Here is a 17838-nt window from a genome sequence, read left to right on the forward strand (position 1 = left end):
TAGTGTATTAGTTAACAAAAAGTTGATACGATTTATAATTTAGACAATGAAGTCCAATACATTGCTCTCCACAAACCACTCCTCAGTGACAAAAGGAAATCTGTAACGTTATCATGGGCCGGATCGACAACAACACTGACGGATTTATTAACTTTGACGTACCTGGCAACACCCGTAAAACGTTTCTAGTAAATCTATTCCTGGCGGAAATATGTGCTGAGCAACACATTGCACTGGCACTGGTATCTTCCAGCCACGCTTGTGGAAGGAGGACGAACTACCGATTCCGTCCTGTAACTACCGTTGAATACAGCCGAAATACAATTCTCGGTATGTGAAATCTCAAGGTCATTCAGACGGGGTGAAGATCTAAAGCAAGCTAAAATTATCATCTGGGACGAATGCACAATGCCACATAAGAAATCACTCGAAGCCATGGACAGAAAATTACAAGACTTGCGAGGAAACTCTGAAGTGATGGCAGGAACTCTGCTTATACTCTAAGGACTTTATTGACAAACACTTCCAGTTATCCCCAGGCCGACACCAGCAGATGATATCAATACATGCTTAAAAAAACAGATCTCTCGTCACACATGCAAATACTGCGACTAATAAAATATATGAATCTTGAACTATCAAAAGACGAAACAACAGTACATTTTGTTCAACAAATTTTACAAATAGGCGAAGGCACAAAACCTGCTGAGCAGATGATCGGCCTTATTAAATTGAACAGTGATTTCTGCAACATAGCTACTCCTGAAAACGAACTCATCGACTAAATTGATCCAAACATTGCTCACAGCTATATCAGTCCGGATTGGCAACAAAAAATAATGTTGTCGATGATATCAGCTTTAATATTCAAATGGAAATGCCCGGTGAAGAGAGTGTGTACAAATCGATCGACATGATGTTAAACGCTGAAGAAATTGTGAACTTCGTTACAGAATTTCTAAAGGCTTTGCAATTACCAGGACTGCCATTACACTGCTTTCGACTTACAACTGGATCTCCTATCATACTACACAGACACCTCAACTCACCAAAACTATATAATGGAAAAAGGGTGATCGTCCAACAGCTATCGAATAACATCATCGACGCCGAACTTATGACTGCAAAAGTACAAAGGACTTATACAATTTATCCCCAGAACTCCACTGCACTGTACTGAACTGCTACTCCAATTCCTAAGACTGCAGTTTCAAATCAGATTAGCCCACAGTGTTACAGTTAACAAAGCGCAAGGTCCAACTTTTAAAAATTGCAGCATCAACCTCAAAGACTCCTGCTTTTTCCACAATCAACTATACGTAGCTTGCTCTGGAGTAAGAAATCCCGGATTACGAAATGATAATGTTGCTTATAAAAAAGGTATTGTAAGTAGTTGGAATATGTTTTCAATAATATTCGAACTACCACACAATATCATTTCAAGTCCATGAGCGAAGCTGGGTACCCCAGCTAGCTGTAAACAAAAATAGCGTTACCTAAAAGTATCACCATGAATCTCGTAGCAAAACATGCATAAATTACTAATTTTATGCGTTTTATAGGCAACTGAAGATGCCTGACATGAATAGGCGAAAAGTGAGTGGTATTCAAAAACAAATTTCAGTTGGAAATGACGGAAGTTTTCTCTTTTGTATGATAAAACGTATTTAAAGCATCTGAGGAAAATGGCTGAAACTATTAATAACACAATGCAATTTTTGTTACTCCAAGCACTCGGACCGTTATGAATTTAAAGCTCCATATCGGTCGTTCAGAACTGCAACCCCAAACTGTAATCACCAGAGCTCTTAGAAAATACTGTTTAGTCTAAATGGGGCCACCCGAAACATGCAATAGGCAAAATATTAGCAGAATAGACGGCCACCAATTGTCATAGAAGCACTTGGTGAAAGCCATAAGAAGTGTCGTTCAGTCGGAAACGTGAAGTAACATGGAGGATATTATGAACCGAAAACATTGTACAGATTAAACAAAGAGAAATACATTTGAGCTTAACAATTGCACTTGCGCAGGCATACATCATTGGCCAGATCACAATACGGCTTACTACAACCATCTTTTAACAAATTTTATAGGACGGTCGCACCCTAATTCTGCAGGTTCCTAGCGAACCAACTATACAAAAGTTCATTTGATACAATATTGATCTCCTTCTCATACAAGCTGAACCGAGCAGATACCAAACCGAGATAATATGCCGGCGGCGAATCCAGTTGGCTAGTCCAGTTTCTCGCTAGGTTAAGGCACGTGGTTCTAAATACAACGCACGATAGGTACGATGGTAGACGAGGTTTTCCTTCTGATGACTCGAGAGAGTAGACCACACTTGGAAACCGCGTCAACTGAAGCGCTACTTGAGGCCAGCGTATATACGTATTTCTCCGTATTTCAAACGATTCGATGACTTGATGAAATTGGACCATTCGGAATTCAGTACTGGATATATTCTAGAATCCTTTAAAATCCCATATCGTTTCTTTCGCTACTGGCAATAATTTTTATGTACCTGAAGCACCCCCGTTACCTTCTGCTACATAATAACTTGAAATTCTTTGTCTGACTTTGACCAATGTTTGTACAGAGATTAGGAGTTTCACACAGAGAGGTTACTATCACAGAATGTACCAAAAGTGTGCAGAGGGAGTGAATATATCAAGACACAGTTTACGGTAAATTTTATAACTGCCGAAATTATAACATCGACTGTTGAAAACGGATTTATATACTTTATTTTGTGGCTCTGGAATGAGCCCTTGAAGAGGATTTCAAGCACATGTGTTTAACTTGTTAAAATAGTTACAAGATAACAGTGCCGAAAACTTCCGTCCCGCCGTGAGGAGATGATGTACCACAAAACGTCTGCTGTGCTGCACCGTATGTAAGCAAACACGTAACTCATATAAACGAGGGCAGTTCAGCAAAGAATTATCATACTTTTTTTGACAAAATGTACGTACTCCTCCCCATAATTTCCATGGCACTTCTCAAAATAGTCTCCTTTGGACGCGATATGCTTGTCCCAGTGTTTCTGCCATTCTGCAAAGACACATTGGAAATTATATTTTGAGTGATTCTTCAGAATCACCTCCTCAGCTTTCACTACAACTTCTGATGATGGGAAAATGCCTCCCACGAAAGTTGTACTTCAGTTTAGGGAATACAGAAAAATCGCACAGGGTTTAATTCTGACTGTAAAGAGGATGACGAATCCACTTTTTTGTAGGGTAATCAGTATTAATATCTGCAATATGCCACTGTATATTATTATGGTGCACCATCCATCCTGTTTCACGGATAGTGGCCTTTTCCGCCTGATATGGACTTGCAAAGTTTTCAGGACATCCTTGTAACATTCTCCACTTACTTTTGTTTCTCTTAGTACAACATGCTGACAAACTTAAATGACTATCAGATTATCATATCTTTCATAAAAAAAGCAACCACTTTTGCTTTTTTGGTAACTGAGGACGAAGGAGATTTCCACAGTGTTGTCTGCTCCCAGGATCAAAATGATGTTGTTACGTTTCATCAGCTGTGATTATCTTTGAAAGAAACTCCAGACATTTCTCCAATATCAACTGCATGCGGATCTAAACGTCAATGTCATTTTGTTCTGGTATCACCAGCCTTGTAATCCACCATGCACAAACACGTGTCACCGTGACGTGTCACACGTGGATGGCACACAGTGAAATATTTCAGAAGTTAATTCTAGAAATTTTCCCAGCGTAAAGAGTATTCATTGAAGTTTCAGGATTTCAAGCGGATGACGTCGATTTCTTGCGATATTATTTCGGCTAACAAACATTCAGACATCTTCAAGTTCATGTTTTGCACTGAAAAACTGCTAGTTCAGCCATAGCATTGTATCTCCACAATACATTCCATGGATTATTCTGCCATGGAAATCGTGACCTCGACGAGATCCTTCGAGTGTTCAGTTATTATGGGATCGGTGGAAATACGTTTGGCGGAAAGTTTTATTAACCGTAATGGCGGTATTCAACTGGGCAACGTTTGTGACCAGGTGATTTCTTTAATAACTTACGAAATAAAACATTTTGTGGCTAATGACACTACAGCGACAGCTAATTTTATTAATTTGGCATCTACATTTTATCTGCGCGAGTCGCATTCCGACAGAGGACGCGCATATAGTATCTCCATTACGCATACACCTGGGCTCCTTATATGGAGCAATATTCGAGGAGGGCGCGAAGCACGACAGAGGTTGCTCATGTAGAGACTGCGTTTGCGCTTGCGTCTGTACCACAGTTTTTGGTCTAAAGTTAGCGACGTAAACCAGCAATGTCCATTGTAAAAGACTCACCTGAAGATGGATGAATGGCTGTTAGCCGAAATATCTGGCAATAAGTCGATGTCATCGGGCTGCAATCTCGTAACTTCACGGAAAATTTCAGAAAATGTTCATAAGGTTATTCGTAGATTCTCTCTCACAATAACAGCAGCAGTGTTGAATTTTTTCTTCCGTAATTACAATATATAGAGCCCCCGGTCAACCTTCCCTTGAGCCGGCCAGGGTGGCCGAGCGGTTCTAGGCGTTACAGTCTGGAACCGCGCGACCGCTACGGTCGCAGGTTCGAGTCCTGCCTCGGTCATGGATGTGTGTGATGTCATTAGGTTAGTTAGGTTTAAGTAGTTCTAAGTTCTAGGGGACTGATGACCTCAGAAGTTAAGTACCACAGTGCTCAGAGCCATTTGAACCATTTTAACCAACATTCCCTTGAAATTTTCTCCCTTCTTTCAACAATTGACGTAAGTTTGAGGCGTGCTTTAGGGAAGGACAGACGCTCCATAGGCATCCTACGTCATTACATAGGTCTCAGCTGATGATCTTTTGAGACGAAAGCAGAATTTCAGAGCCTCAAATCGTTCATCGCGTGTCACATACATTGTTACGGTAGGCGATGCTGAACATTTATCTGCTTTCTCGCCTCTCACAGGCGGAAACCACAAGTGCCAACAATGAAATACGTACATCGTGTATAAATTACGACCGTAAAAGAATTGTGATCATTCTTTATTGTCAGCCCTCGTACTTGGGTGGAGAAAATATAGTTAACACGTAACCTATTACACCATCAATGCCTCATGTCGTTACTTAACTGTTTGTTATCAGATTCATATTACGAGGCCTTGACGTATCAATTCTTATCAGTTTCTGTAGCAGTTACAGATACCTTGTCGCAAAGTGCTCTAAGGAATGCAAAATAATAACGGTAGAAATGGGTCTTGCAACCCATTCTCGGATAATGTAAAACATATAGTTGTGAACCATAGTGAAATGTGTGTTTTCTTATGTGATAACTACAGTGTTCGACCATGAAAATTTAAATTATTTTATAAGGTACAATTTATTTGAATAAGAAGAGGTTGTGTAGTTCAGTGGGAATTAAACCTGTTAAACTGCTGTTTTTAATTTACCATTTGACGGAAAATGCTTTTCCACCGTACAGATATTCCCGAGGCGACAATCCAGCTTGGCACGTCGCTGAACCCAGACAACATCAGGGAAGGCGCCGACGTGTACTTCGACTGCATCATCACGGCCGTGCCGCCCGTCTTTCGTGTCGAGTGGCGCCATAACGTGAGTCACATCGCGAGACTTACTTGCAAGCTGATCACACATAAGTGTGGTGGAGTTCTTTATGTGTTGTCAATCATTTATGCTCTACAGATCTTGTGTAGTACATTCCCTCTGTGCGTGCGTGCACACGCCTGTGTGTGGGTATGTGTGTGTGTGTGTGTGTGTGTGTGTGTGTGTGTGTGTGTGTGTGTGTGCGTGTGTGCATGTGCGTGTCTGTGTTTGTGTATTTATGTGTATTCTAGCACCAATGTGATGTTATAAGCTGCCGAGTCGTTTTGGAGATGTTATTGACTGTTCATTCGCTTCACCTGTTGCATGATTCGCTATCCGACTTTTTGTAGACAGTATTTATAGACAGTTTACTCCCAGGGTATTATCAAAGCAAAAGTTCCAAAACCGTGTGCCAATGTCACAAGTTTCCTCTCAATTCGTTACTGTCATTTTTCAATGTGGCTGACACAGTGAACATATTACCATAAGAAATTAATTATGAAATTAGACATGGGTGCAGCTCTAAAAAATGTCCCTGCGCCGATATAATGTTCACCCAGACATCCATTCGCATTTTCACGTATAGAAAATATTATACTATTTCTTATTGCTTACTATTAATCTTATAATAAATACTTTTCCTCCCTACTGTCGCCAACGAAGCCAATCTTCGACTCGTTCTCTCCATGGACCGGTTTAGCAGACTGCTTAAGCCCCTCCTCTGCATGCGCCGAAAACTCACCCTAATCGTTAGGTCACATGCTATCCATGGGCCACCTGTGACCTTTGGTCCAGAAGAGATAGACAGAAGTCAAATTCAATACATAGTAAGGGTATCTCTATACCTCCAGAGTTCGCTGTTAGTTAGCCGCATATTTCCATTTGCGTGCGACTGGGGTCGTGTCGCTAGGTTTCTATCGAGTCGCTAGGTTTCTGTGATGTTTCTATCGTTTTCATCTACATCTTACTCTCTCATCTACATGCTACCCGAAAGGAAAAAAAAAGTGTATTGTTTACTAAAGGAATGAACGGCAAACTTTTAGAAAAAGAAGTAGTTAGTTTCTTTGGAGTATCGAATATATATGATTCAAATTTTACTTGCAATTTCATGGCATTAACGTACACATCGAGGAAGAAAGAGAAATAGTTAATAGAGTGAAGATAGAACATGTGTAGAAAATTGAAATGTATGGATCCATTCCGGTCTCTATAAATTCACTCACATTACTACGAAACGTTACTGTGATCGCGGTATGCATCTGCATCTACATCAACATGATTACTGTGCAATTCACGGTTAAGTGCCTGACAGAGGGTTCATCGAACCACCTTCAAACTATTTATCTACGGTTACACACTCGAGCAGCTTGCGGGAAAAACGAACACTTAAATCTCTCCATGCGACCTCTGATTTCTGTTATTTTACTGTAGTGGTATTTTCTACCTATGTAGGTGGGCCCCAACCAAATATTTTCACGCTCTGAGGGCAAGTTGGCGATCGAAAGTTCATGAGAAGATCCTGCCGTAATGAGAAACGCGTTTGTTTTAAAGCTGTTACTGTGTATTCGTTTCAAATTCAAATCTTAGAAAACGTAGCGCCTGCGTACGCACTAGAAGCACCCACAATTTAGCCCTGTAAATGATTATAACTATACACGCAATGGCTTTTTATAACAAATTCAGGCAAGTAATCGTATCATGCCATTATCTTGAAATCATATTAGTCTAATACTAGCGTGATTTAATAAAGTAGGACTGGAGGGCCAGTAAAAAGGCAACGAAACAGCTTTTAACTTCCACGAAAGTGAAGAATCTAAGTGTTTCGGCTTCTTCTGTGACCTAAGGTCACTTGTGATCGTACCTCGAGATACAAGTACAGGGTGTCCATAAAGTCCCTTTACAACTTAAAAATTTTATTACAGCGGCAGTTGTCGAAATATTTTAACAACCTTTCTTTTATTGTAATCAGTGTTTATAAAAGTTTTTTGACAGTGTTTAATAGACCTCTGCTTGGGCGCCTTTAGTTGCACGAAGCACATCAAGACGGTACTCGATTTCTTGCCATGTTCGCTGTAGTATACCGTCATCAATGGTGGCAACGGCATTACGAATCCTTTGCTTCAAGTCAGTGATGTCCCGTATCTGCGTTTGATATATTTTACATACCCCCCATAAAAAAGTCCAAGGAAGTGATATCTAGCGAATGCGGTGTCCACGGAATTGGTCCATCCCTCCCAATCCATCTGCCTGGAAATGTTTCATTGAGGACCGAGGAACATGGAGTCCCCAATGTGGTGAGGCACCACCTTGCTGGAAAATGATAGTTAGCTGTAAGTCAATCATTTGTGGTGCTGCATATTCGATCAGAATGTCGAGGTAATCATCTGCAGTAATTGTTGACTCGTTGAAGAAAGATGGACCAATTATACGGTTGCATATCATTCCACACCACACATTCATTTTTGGACTATCCCGGTGAAGCTCCCTAGTCATATGGGGGTGTTCAGATCTTCAGATTCCCACATTGTGTCAAATGTCCCAGAAACATGAGAAGTTGCCTCGTCACTGAAACAACTCTGTTGTGGAATGTTTCATCCTCCGAAAGGCGTTCCAGCTTGTTGAGTGCAAACTCTATCCGTTTTGGCTTGTCATTTGGCTTAAGTGTCTTTAACAGTTGCACTTTATAAGCATACAACCGTTATTTCTTGTGGAGGACCTTATGCACAGTTGAACGTGGTAGTTGTAACTGTCTGGCAGCAGTGCGGCTGGACTTCGTAGGTGAACGAGTGAAGACGCTTAAAACGCGATCGATGTTTTTCTCGGATGTTCTCGGTCGCCCGCTCCTCCCTTTATCCAACACTGTCCCTGTCTCCATAAATGTTTTGTGCCATGCACGGACTGAAGTGTGCGATGATTGATCTCTTCCACTCTTATTTCTGAAGTCTCGTTGAGTCTGAACATCCGATTTTGTCTCAATAAAACACGACACAGTTTGTACCTTCTCTTGAGGAGTTGCCATTTTATAGAGGTTCAGTTCCTTCCGTCAATAGGGTATCTGAAACACAAAATTTTAATGTATACAAAAACTTTAGTAAACAGTGGTTACAATAAAGGAAATTCTGTTAAAATATTTCAACAACTGCCGTTGAAATAGAATTTTGAAGTTGTAAAGGGAATTTATGGGCACCCTGTACATCTATAAAGGGCAACCAAATGAAAAAAGTAAGCAATCTGTTTATGATTTCAAAAGTGATCCCCGTAACTGTCTCTCCCATTGTGAGAGAAGGCGGTCAACTCCTTCAAGGGAAAAACGTGTGTGGGTGCCTATGGAAACATGATTGTACTCAGGTGTGCACCTTGTCGTCCGAAGCAAATCGACGGTTAGGAATCAAGATTGTACGAAAGATGTGTAAGGACTTCTCAGCGATACTTATTCAACGTAGTCGAAACATACTTCGCAACATGCGGCATTTTGTTGGAATCTTGTTTCCAGTTCGCTAGAAAGCACTTACGTATCGTCCATACAGACCCGATCACACGCCGTGTGATTTACATGATTTAGGAGACCTGAAGAAAGACATTCGTGCTCGTTCTTTAGCTTCGGACGGAAAGGTGCACTCCTGGATACAATCACGGTTCTGTAGGTATCCGCAAACATTTTTCTATGAAGGCACTGACCGTCTTGTGCCACAATGATATTAGTGTACTAACAGAGCTGGCGATTACGTTTTCAATAATAACCTGTTTGATAACATTTTTTTCATCTGTCTCTTATTCATTTGTCTATGCCTTATACGTGTAGCACAGGCTACTCAGCCGTTGCTGTAACATTACGTTTCATGCGCGCGCGACCTCCAAATCTTGGAACACGGTAAACTCTCGGATCAACGTAAATTTGACAATGTACTATCTGTACTGTGCGTCGTTTCAGGGGAGCACACGGCTCTGACGTCATTTCTATGCATTAGAACGCACGGCTGCTTCGAACAGAGCAGACGAGCTCTTGGAGCAAGAGACTGACTATTCGGCGAAAGAATTAACCTTCCTGTATCCTCAGCTTAAATCCCATCGGGCACGTGTGAGATGCATTTAGAAGACGTGCAGCAGCATGTCTACATGTACCAAAGACCATCCAGCAGTTGTCAGTCGTGCTGGTCAAGGAATGGAACGTCCTACCACCAAAACTGCTCGTCAACCTTGTGGCCAGCACTGTAGCACGTTGCAGAATGCTTGTTGCAGACCCTGGTGATTACACACTCTATTAAGAACCATGTACTGCGTTTTTAATTGTTCAGGTAACTATCATAAATTGCGCTGACCTCAATGTATTTATTGTCTTTGAATAAAAGTTTCATATCCATTCGTCTCACGGCCTATTTCTTTGTGTTACCTTCTGTACTATACTGTAGGATTTATTCTGAGTATGCTGCTTACGTATATTACAAAAATGTCTTAAGGGCCTAGGTTATACATAAATAAATCGCAAAGTATGTTCAGGAGAGATGTAAAGCTTAGAAAACGCCGAAGCACATGGATTCTACACCTTCGTGGAAGTCGATCACGGAATCTTTGTTTCGCGAGCAATGGGCGATACTCTTACCGCCTGAGCTGTGGAGCACTATTCACGACCCACTCTCGCAGCTTAACTGTCGCCGGTAATTGTGTGTAATGTATCACCAGCCAGCAAGGTTAAAAACAACGCTCAACCCATTGCGGTGTGGAAGATTCATTCTGCCACCTTGATTCTCCGTCTTTAACAATGGAACCTAATCGTTCTCAAGTTATCCAACCTACATTTCTCTGGTCGTTCGACTCAAGAAAGAGTAGAAATTTCTTCTTAATGTTCCTGATATTTCGGCAAAACCATTCGAAACGATGTATGAGTAATTGACAAGGAACATCAGCTCTGTCCACGATACTTGCCATCCCAACACACTCAGTGACTCGACCTGTTGTGCGATGTAGGTGCTGCTAGGTACTGGAAGACAAGGACCGCCACACGTTCAATTCAGAGTTTTGCAGGGGAAAGCGACCGCCAACGATTACTATACCACCGCGTGGCACTGTCAGACCTAAGCTCAGAGACGAGAACAGTATCACTCTATCACTGCTATTTACTTATGGGCTGAAAGGATGTGTGAGCTGGTGTAAGGAGATCAGATAAGTAGACTGCCTTTAATATGATGCACCATAATACACTCCTGGAAATTGAAATAAGAACACCGTGAATTCATTGTCCCAGGAAGGGGAAACTTTATTGACACATTCCTGGGGTCAGATACATCACATGATCACACTGACAGAACCACAGGCACATAGACACAGGCAACAGAGCATGCACAATGTCGGCACTAGTACAGTGTATATCCACCTTTCGCAGCAATGCAGGCTGCTATTCTCCCATGGAGACGATCGTAGAGATGCTGGATGTAGTCCTGTGGATCGGCTTGCCATGCCATTTCCACCTGGCGCCTCAGTTGGACCAGCGTTCGTGCTGGACGTGCAGTCCCAAACATGCTCAATGGGGGACAGATCCGGAGATCTTGCTGGCCAGGGTAGTTGACTTACACCTTCTAGAGCACGTTGGGTGGCACGGGATACATGCGGACGTGCATTGTCCTGTTGGAACAGCAAGTTCCCTTGCCGGTCTAGGAATGGTAGAACGATGGGTTCGATGACGGTTTGGATGTACCGTGCACTATTCAGTGTCCCCTCGACGATCACCAGTGGTGTACGGCCAGTGTAGGAGATCGCTCCCCACTCCATGATGCCGGGTGTTGGCCCTGTGTGCCTCGGTCGTATGCAGTCCCGATTGTGGCGCTCACCTGCACGGCGCCAAACACGCATACGACCATCATTGGCACCAAGGTAGAAGCGACTCTCATCGCTGAAGACGACACGTCTCCATTCGTCCCTCCATTCACGCCTGTCGCGACACCACTGGAGGCGGGCTGCACGATGTTGGGGCGTGAGCGGAAGACGGCCTAACGGTGTGCGGGACCGTAGCCCAGCTTCATGGAGACGGTTGCGAATGGTCCTCGCCGATACCCCAGGAGCAACAGTGTCCCTAATTTGCTGGGAAGTGGCGGTGCGGTCCCCTACGGCACTGCGTAGGATCCTACGGTCTTGGCGTGCATCCGTGCGTCGCTGCGGTCCGGTCCCAGGTCGACGGGCACGTGCACCTTCCGCCGACCACTGGCGACAACATCGATGTACTGTGGAGACCTCACGCCCCATGTGTTGAGCAATTCGGCGGTACGTCCACCCGGCCTCCCGCATGCCCACTATACGCCCTCGCTCAAAGTCCGTCAACTGCACATACGGTTCACGTCCACGCTGTCGCGGCATGCTACCAGTGTTAAAGACTGCGATGGAGCTCCGTATGCCACGGCAAACTGGCTGACACTGACGGCGGCGGTGCACAAATGCCGCGCCATTCGACGGCCAACACCGCGGTTCCTGGTGTGTCCGCTGTGCCGTGCGTGTGATCATTGCTTGTACAGCCCTCTCGCAGTGTCCGGAGCAAGTACGGTGGGTCTGACACACCGGTGTCAATGTGTTCTTTTTTCCATTTCCAGGAGTGTAACTACAAGAAAACACTACAAGAAATGTGCACTACTTCACTGTCACTTTGCAACAGGCAGCATGCACCTTTTCCCGTTCTGCATGTGTTGCCACGGTATCTCTGTGCAAGTGCGGAGCCTGTTAGCGTCGACTGTTGCAGGGCAGGGTGCTGGGCCCTGGTGCTGGTCGAGGCCTCATCATTAGCAACCAGAGCCTGGTGCTGCAGTCGGTGGGCCGCGCCAGCGGCGGCAACTACTCCTGCGTCGGCGTCAACTCTGAGGGCGCCGGCGAGAGCAAGCCCTTCCACCTCAACGTGCTCTGTGAGTACCAGCTCTAGGCTGCACCAACACCTCAACCTGCTGTTCAGCCTCTGTACCTCAAGGTGCCTCAGACATATTTTATTGTAAGAAAGTGTAACATATACAGCCGTTCTTATGATGTTATTTATTGCGTGGCTAACAGTTGCGGCGCTTCAGTGCTCCATCTTCAGACCTTAGTTGATGCTGGACGGTTTAACACCATCCGTATACACGATGCGTCAGTGGCCAACATAACTGGTTTACGGAGATCACCTGTAACTGCAATGTCGTCTCTCGAATCGGCGACTGGTGATCACTGGTTTCTACATAGCGATCTTGGTCAAATAAAATTTTTAATAAAATCTACAGCACACAACTAGTTTTACGTTGCATATTACTGATTGCTGCGAATACCCAGCTACATACATCAAGTGTTAAGCTCATAGGAAATTCTGAAATTGTATTTAAGATTATATTTCTTCACTAATATAACATATGGCAGAACTTATTACGCAAACAAAGGTACCGTTCCTTGCTTGCTTAATCTAGTACTGATATGCCTCACATTTACGAGATTACAAGCTTTCTCCAATTATACCTGTCGATGCTACTGGCTGCTGTATATGTCACGGACAGTCCACTTCTCGGTACTGACCCTTCTGTTGCATTTTATAGTTTCTTCCTTAGCCGTTCTAATCGTTTCTTGCATCTAGCTACACTCTCCTCAGGAACCTTGGCAGGCGATCTTCCGATACTCACTGAACGTGTAAAAAGCGCTATAGCTTTTGCTCTGAGACAGTCTTCCGTGGAGGCATTGTATTTAATTTTTCTGAATGGCTGTTTCATATTCTATCGCGCTCAGTGCAGTTTCTACTTTTCGTGGAATATCTCACTTCCGTTGCTTGCTTTTTCAATTTTACCTCTTTTACTCAATATCTAAAATTCGCAGCCACAGGTCAAAGTAGGGATATTGGTAATTCTATATGAAACTTCCTGGCAGATTAAAACTGTGTGCCGGCCCGAGAGTCGAACTCGGGACCTTTGCCTTTCGCGGGCAAGTGCTCTACCAGCTCTACATGCACCTATCATCTTTTTCATATCTGTTGTTGAGAAACTTTCCTCTTACTGATTATATTTGTTTTATGGCCATTACGTCTTAGCTCATTTACTAGACATCCTACTGCATTGAATTTTCCTTAATTTTTTCATCCGCCTTTTCTAATTCGCTGTAAATATGGTGTCATTCAGAGATCACGGGGTCACACCAAAGTCAAAAAATTTTCAAATGTGTGTGAAATCTTATGGGACTTAACTGCTAAGGTCATCAGTCCATACGCTTACACACTACATAACCTAAATTATCCCAAGAACAAACACACACACACTCATGCCCGAGGAAGGAGTGGAACCTCCGTCGACACCAGCCGCACAATCCATGACTGCAGCGCCTTAGACCGCTCGGCTAATCCCGCGCGGCCACACCAAAGTCGGCCACGCCCTTTCCAGGCCTGAGATACAGAAGTCAACATCATCGCCTGGGACCAAGGAGTATATAAGGCTTCAGATACATTTGTAGTGTTGTTAATGGTGAACAATGAGTGTCAAAAGAAAACTTTGTTAATTAGTGCATCAAGTGACACTTTTGCTAGTCCATGACACCTGTAAATAATCAATTTATCCTGTGGCCAAGAAGTGTGTCAAAGATAAGCAAATATTTTGTTCATTTATATAATGAAGTAAACTAATACTTCATGAGCCTTCTCCCAGACAGATCAACGTACACACAGTTGTGGACTGACGATAGTTGTTTCATCCTATCACAAGAGTTAATAAAGTTGAAGTACTTAGAGCTAAAGCTTTATTTCAATGGCCTTCCGCCAACAGTCACGTAATGTCTTCCTTCTGTACCATTTGGTTTTCTACATTGAAGAGCCAAAGAAACTGGTATAGGCGTGTGTTTTCAATTATAGAAATATGTGAGCAGGCATAATACGGCGCTGCGGTCGACAGCGCCTATATAAGACAGTGTCTGACGCAGTTGTTAGATCGTTTACTGCTACTACAATGCCAGGTTATCAAGATCTGAGTGAATTTGAACATGGTGTTATAGTCGGAGCACGAGCGATGGGACACAGCATCTTCGGCGTAGCGATGAAATGGCGATTTTCCCGTACGACTATTTCACGAGCGTACCGTAAATGTCAGGAATCCGCTAAAGCATCAGATCTCCGACATGCTTGTAGTTGGAAAAAGATCCTGTAAGAATGAGACCAATGACGACTGAAGAGAGTCATTCAAAGTGATAGAGGTGCACCCTTTCGCAAAATGCTTTAGTTTCCAGAGCTGGGCCATCAACAAGTGTTAGCGTGCGAACCATTCAACGAAACATCAACAAAATGTGCTTTCGGAGCCGAAGGCCCACTCATGTACCTTTAATGACTGCACGATACAAAGCTTTACGCCTCGCCTGGCCCTGTCAACACCAACATTGGACTGTTGATGACTGGAAACATGTTGCCTGATCGGACGAATCTCGTTTCAAATTGTATCGACTGTATCGAACGGATGGATGTGTACGAGTATGGAGACAACCTCATGAATCTTTGGAACCTGCATGTCAGCAGGGAACTGTTCAAGCTGCTCGAGGCTCTGTAATGGTGTGGGCCGTGTGCAATTGGAGTGATATGGGATCTCTATACTTCTAGATACGACTCTGATAGGTGACACGTACGTAAGCATCAATTCTCATCACTTACATCCATCCATGTCCATTGTTCATTCCAGCAGGACAATGCCACACCCCACACGTCCATAATTGTTACAGAGTTGTTCCAGTAACACTCTTGTGAGTTTAAACGCTTCCGCTGGCCACCAAACGATCCATACAAGAACATTACTGAGCGTATCTGGGATGCTTTGGAACGTGCTGCTCAGAAGAGATCTCCACCTTCTCGTAATCTTAGGGATTTATGAATAGCCCTGCAGGATTCATTGCTTAAATTCCCTCCAGTACTACTTCAGACATTAGTCGAGTAGATGCCACGTCGTGTTGCAGCATTTCTGCGTGCTCGCGGTGACCCTACACGATATTAGGCAGGTGTACCAGTTTCTTTGGCTCTTCAGTGTATATTTTCTACATTTCCCTGCCTTCCGTTTTTCCTCAGCTCTGTCAAAAAAATATTGAAGTTGATTTGTAAGGCTGCTATAGGTTGTCTAACGGTAATGTTCTAACCCTAAAAGGAAAATGCTTATCAATTTGAATCACTGCATTTAAGACGTTACAGAACTGAAAAAATTTAAAGTATTCATTTTGAATGTATGGTACATGCTATTTGTTAGCCATTCAAACTGCCAGAAGGACATAAGCAACGAATCTCAATTTATTCTTTGTACTTAGGACAGGATGATTATAACTGAAGTTCCACTTTCAAAACGCGTAAAAAATCGCTACTAAGAATCACTATGATTTGAAGGGAAAATTGTGGAAGAATTAGGAAACATGTTTAAAGAAATACGGATAGATGTTGCTCTAAGTATCATAACGCAAATGGGTCGGCTATAAGTGAAAGATGAAATGCAATGCAATACGACGGCTATGGTGTGAGTTGCAGATTAAACCTAAGTATGCTGTGGAATGTGCCTAACCGTACTAGTCTTGCATCCGACAGTGTTGTCACTGCTAGCAGTGTAAATCCCCTCCACCACGGAAAGGACTTACTACATCGGATGGAAGAAATCGGTTTTCCTGAGTTCAAAAATCGTATAAAATGAAGGATCAAAATTGGCTTTTAATTTTCCAGGTGTAGAAACCGCATAAAAAACAACAATGAAATGGTTTTTTAACTTTGGTGAGAGTGGCAGAAGACAGTTCAGTACGCTGTCCACAGTTTTCTGCCACAATCTGAAATCAAGAAACAGCATGTTCCAAAACAGATCCGAGTGTCTCAGGGGTTTTACTCGTAATGCATTGCGCAATGAGTGCTTTCAATTCAACTGCTATTGTAATTGCAGAATGAACAAAGCATATTTCAGATAACACTACAGCTAAAAATCACACGAGTTAAGATCTGATGTTCTGGATAGCAAGGCTGTAGTAAAATGATGGCTGATAATTAGAGCATTTCGAAAAGTACTCTGCAGCAGCTGATCCACTGCCTTTGCATAGAAATGGTCTTACGGACGCATTTACGCTATTTAAGGGGCGGAATGACGTTGGTGCGGAAAACAGTCTCATAGTGGTTACCGGTGAAGGTAGGGATAACAGAACCCGCAGGACTCGTCTCCTCGAAAAGAAACGGCCTATGATGAACGATGCCGTCAAGCCGCAGCACACAGTCACCTTTGCAGTATGAAGTGGTACTGGTTGATATGTATGTGGATTTTCCGTTAGCCATATTGTGCAATTCTGTCATGTCCCTACGTCCGTCTGGTCTTCATTTTCCATGGAATTGCGCTGTCTATTTTCACGCGCACAAGAAATTCTGCAGCAAAAAGTTATCTCTCTGGTAGGTCAGCATGAAATAACTACTGCACATGCTTAATTTTGTGTGGATACGAATTCAGAATATTTTGTAGAAATCTATAAACCGCGGTCACAAGCATGTCCAACGTTCAGGCAGTTCTCCATGCAATGCATGTTTGCACATCACAGCTCTACCGCTCCCGCAGTGCAATGGCCACATCTTCTACTGACATACGATCAATTGTTTTCCTGCCTCCGCCCCATTCCACTTCGAAAGAAACTCTCTCTTCGAATTGCGTAATAATTTCCTCTAGTCCCTTGGCAGACATTGGGCCAAAACCTTTTTTCTTACCTTTGACTGTCTCGTACTTCTGCAGAGCTACTGGAGTACAGTCACTATTCTTGTAAAAGAGCTTTACCAGCAGCTTGCGTTCCTGCACTGCGACAGCCATGCCGGATATCTCAGACACAAACAGAGTATCAGCCGTGCTCCAGGCGTCTTCTAATTTGCTTACAGCTTCATGCACTGGTAAAGTGTTCTTTAAGCTTTTTTTATTTCCAAAATGTTTCGCCCTTCTTCGGTAACATTCCGTTCAAATTTGACGTCATCCTGGGCAGTCGTTTTGGAAGTGGAAATGTAATTATAACCACCCCGTACGTTAGGTAGAACACATGATACATTTCGTGCGTGTTTTCTTTGTATACACAAATTTAGTACTCGGAATAATACAGCTGACCATCAAGGTGGTGGTGGTGGTGGTTAGTGTTTAACGTCCCGTCGACAACGAGGTCATTAGAGACGGAGCGCAAGCTCGGGTTAAGGAAGGATTGGCAAGGAAATCGGCCGTGCCTTTTCAAAGGAACCATCCCGACATTTGCCTGGAGCGATTTAG

At 43.2% G+C, this 17838-nt stretch overlaps 1 protein-coding gene across 1 annotated transcript in view; it reads left to right on the plus strand.

Moving 5' to 3' along the window:
- Nucleotides 1–17838, plus strand: part of LOC124613770 (hemicentin-2-like) — a 653652-nt gene that overhangs the window by 537945 nt on the left and 97869 nt on the right. The window contains exons 8-9 of the mRNA XM_047142487.1: nucleotides 5499–5629; nucleotides 12345–12504. Of these exons, the coding sequence (XP_046998443.1) occupies nucleotides 5499–5629; nucleotides 12345–12504 (291 nt within the window). The remainder of the gene's footprint in view (nucleotides 1–5498; nucleotides 5630–12344; nucleotides 12505–17838) is intronic.

This window comes from Schistocerca americana, chromosome 4 (genome assembly GCF_021461395.2).
Source record: "Schistocerca americana isolate TAMUIC-IGC-003095 chromosome 4, iqSchAmer2.1, whole genome shotgun sequence".
Classification (NCBI taxonomy): Eukaryota; Metazoa; Arthropoda; class Insecta; order Orthoptera; family Acrididae; genus Schistocerca; species Schistocerca americana.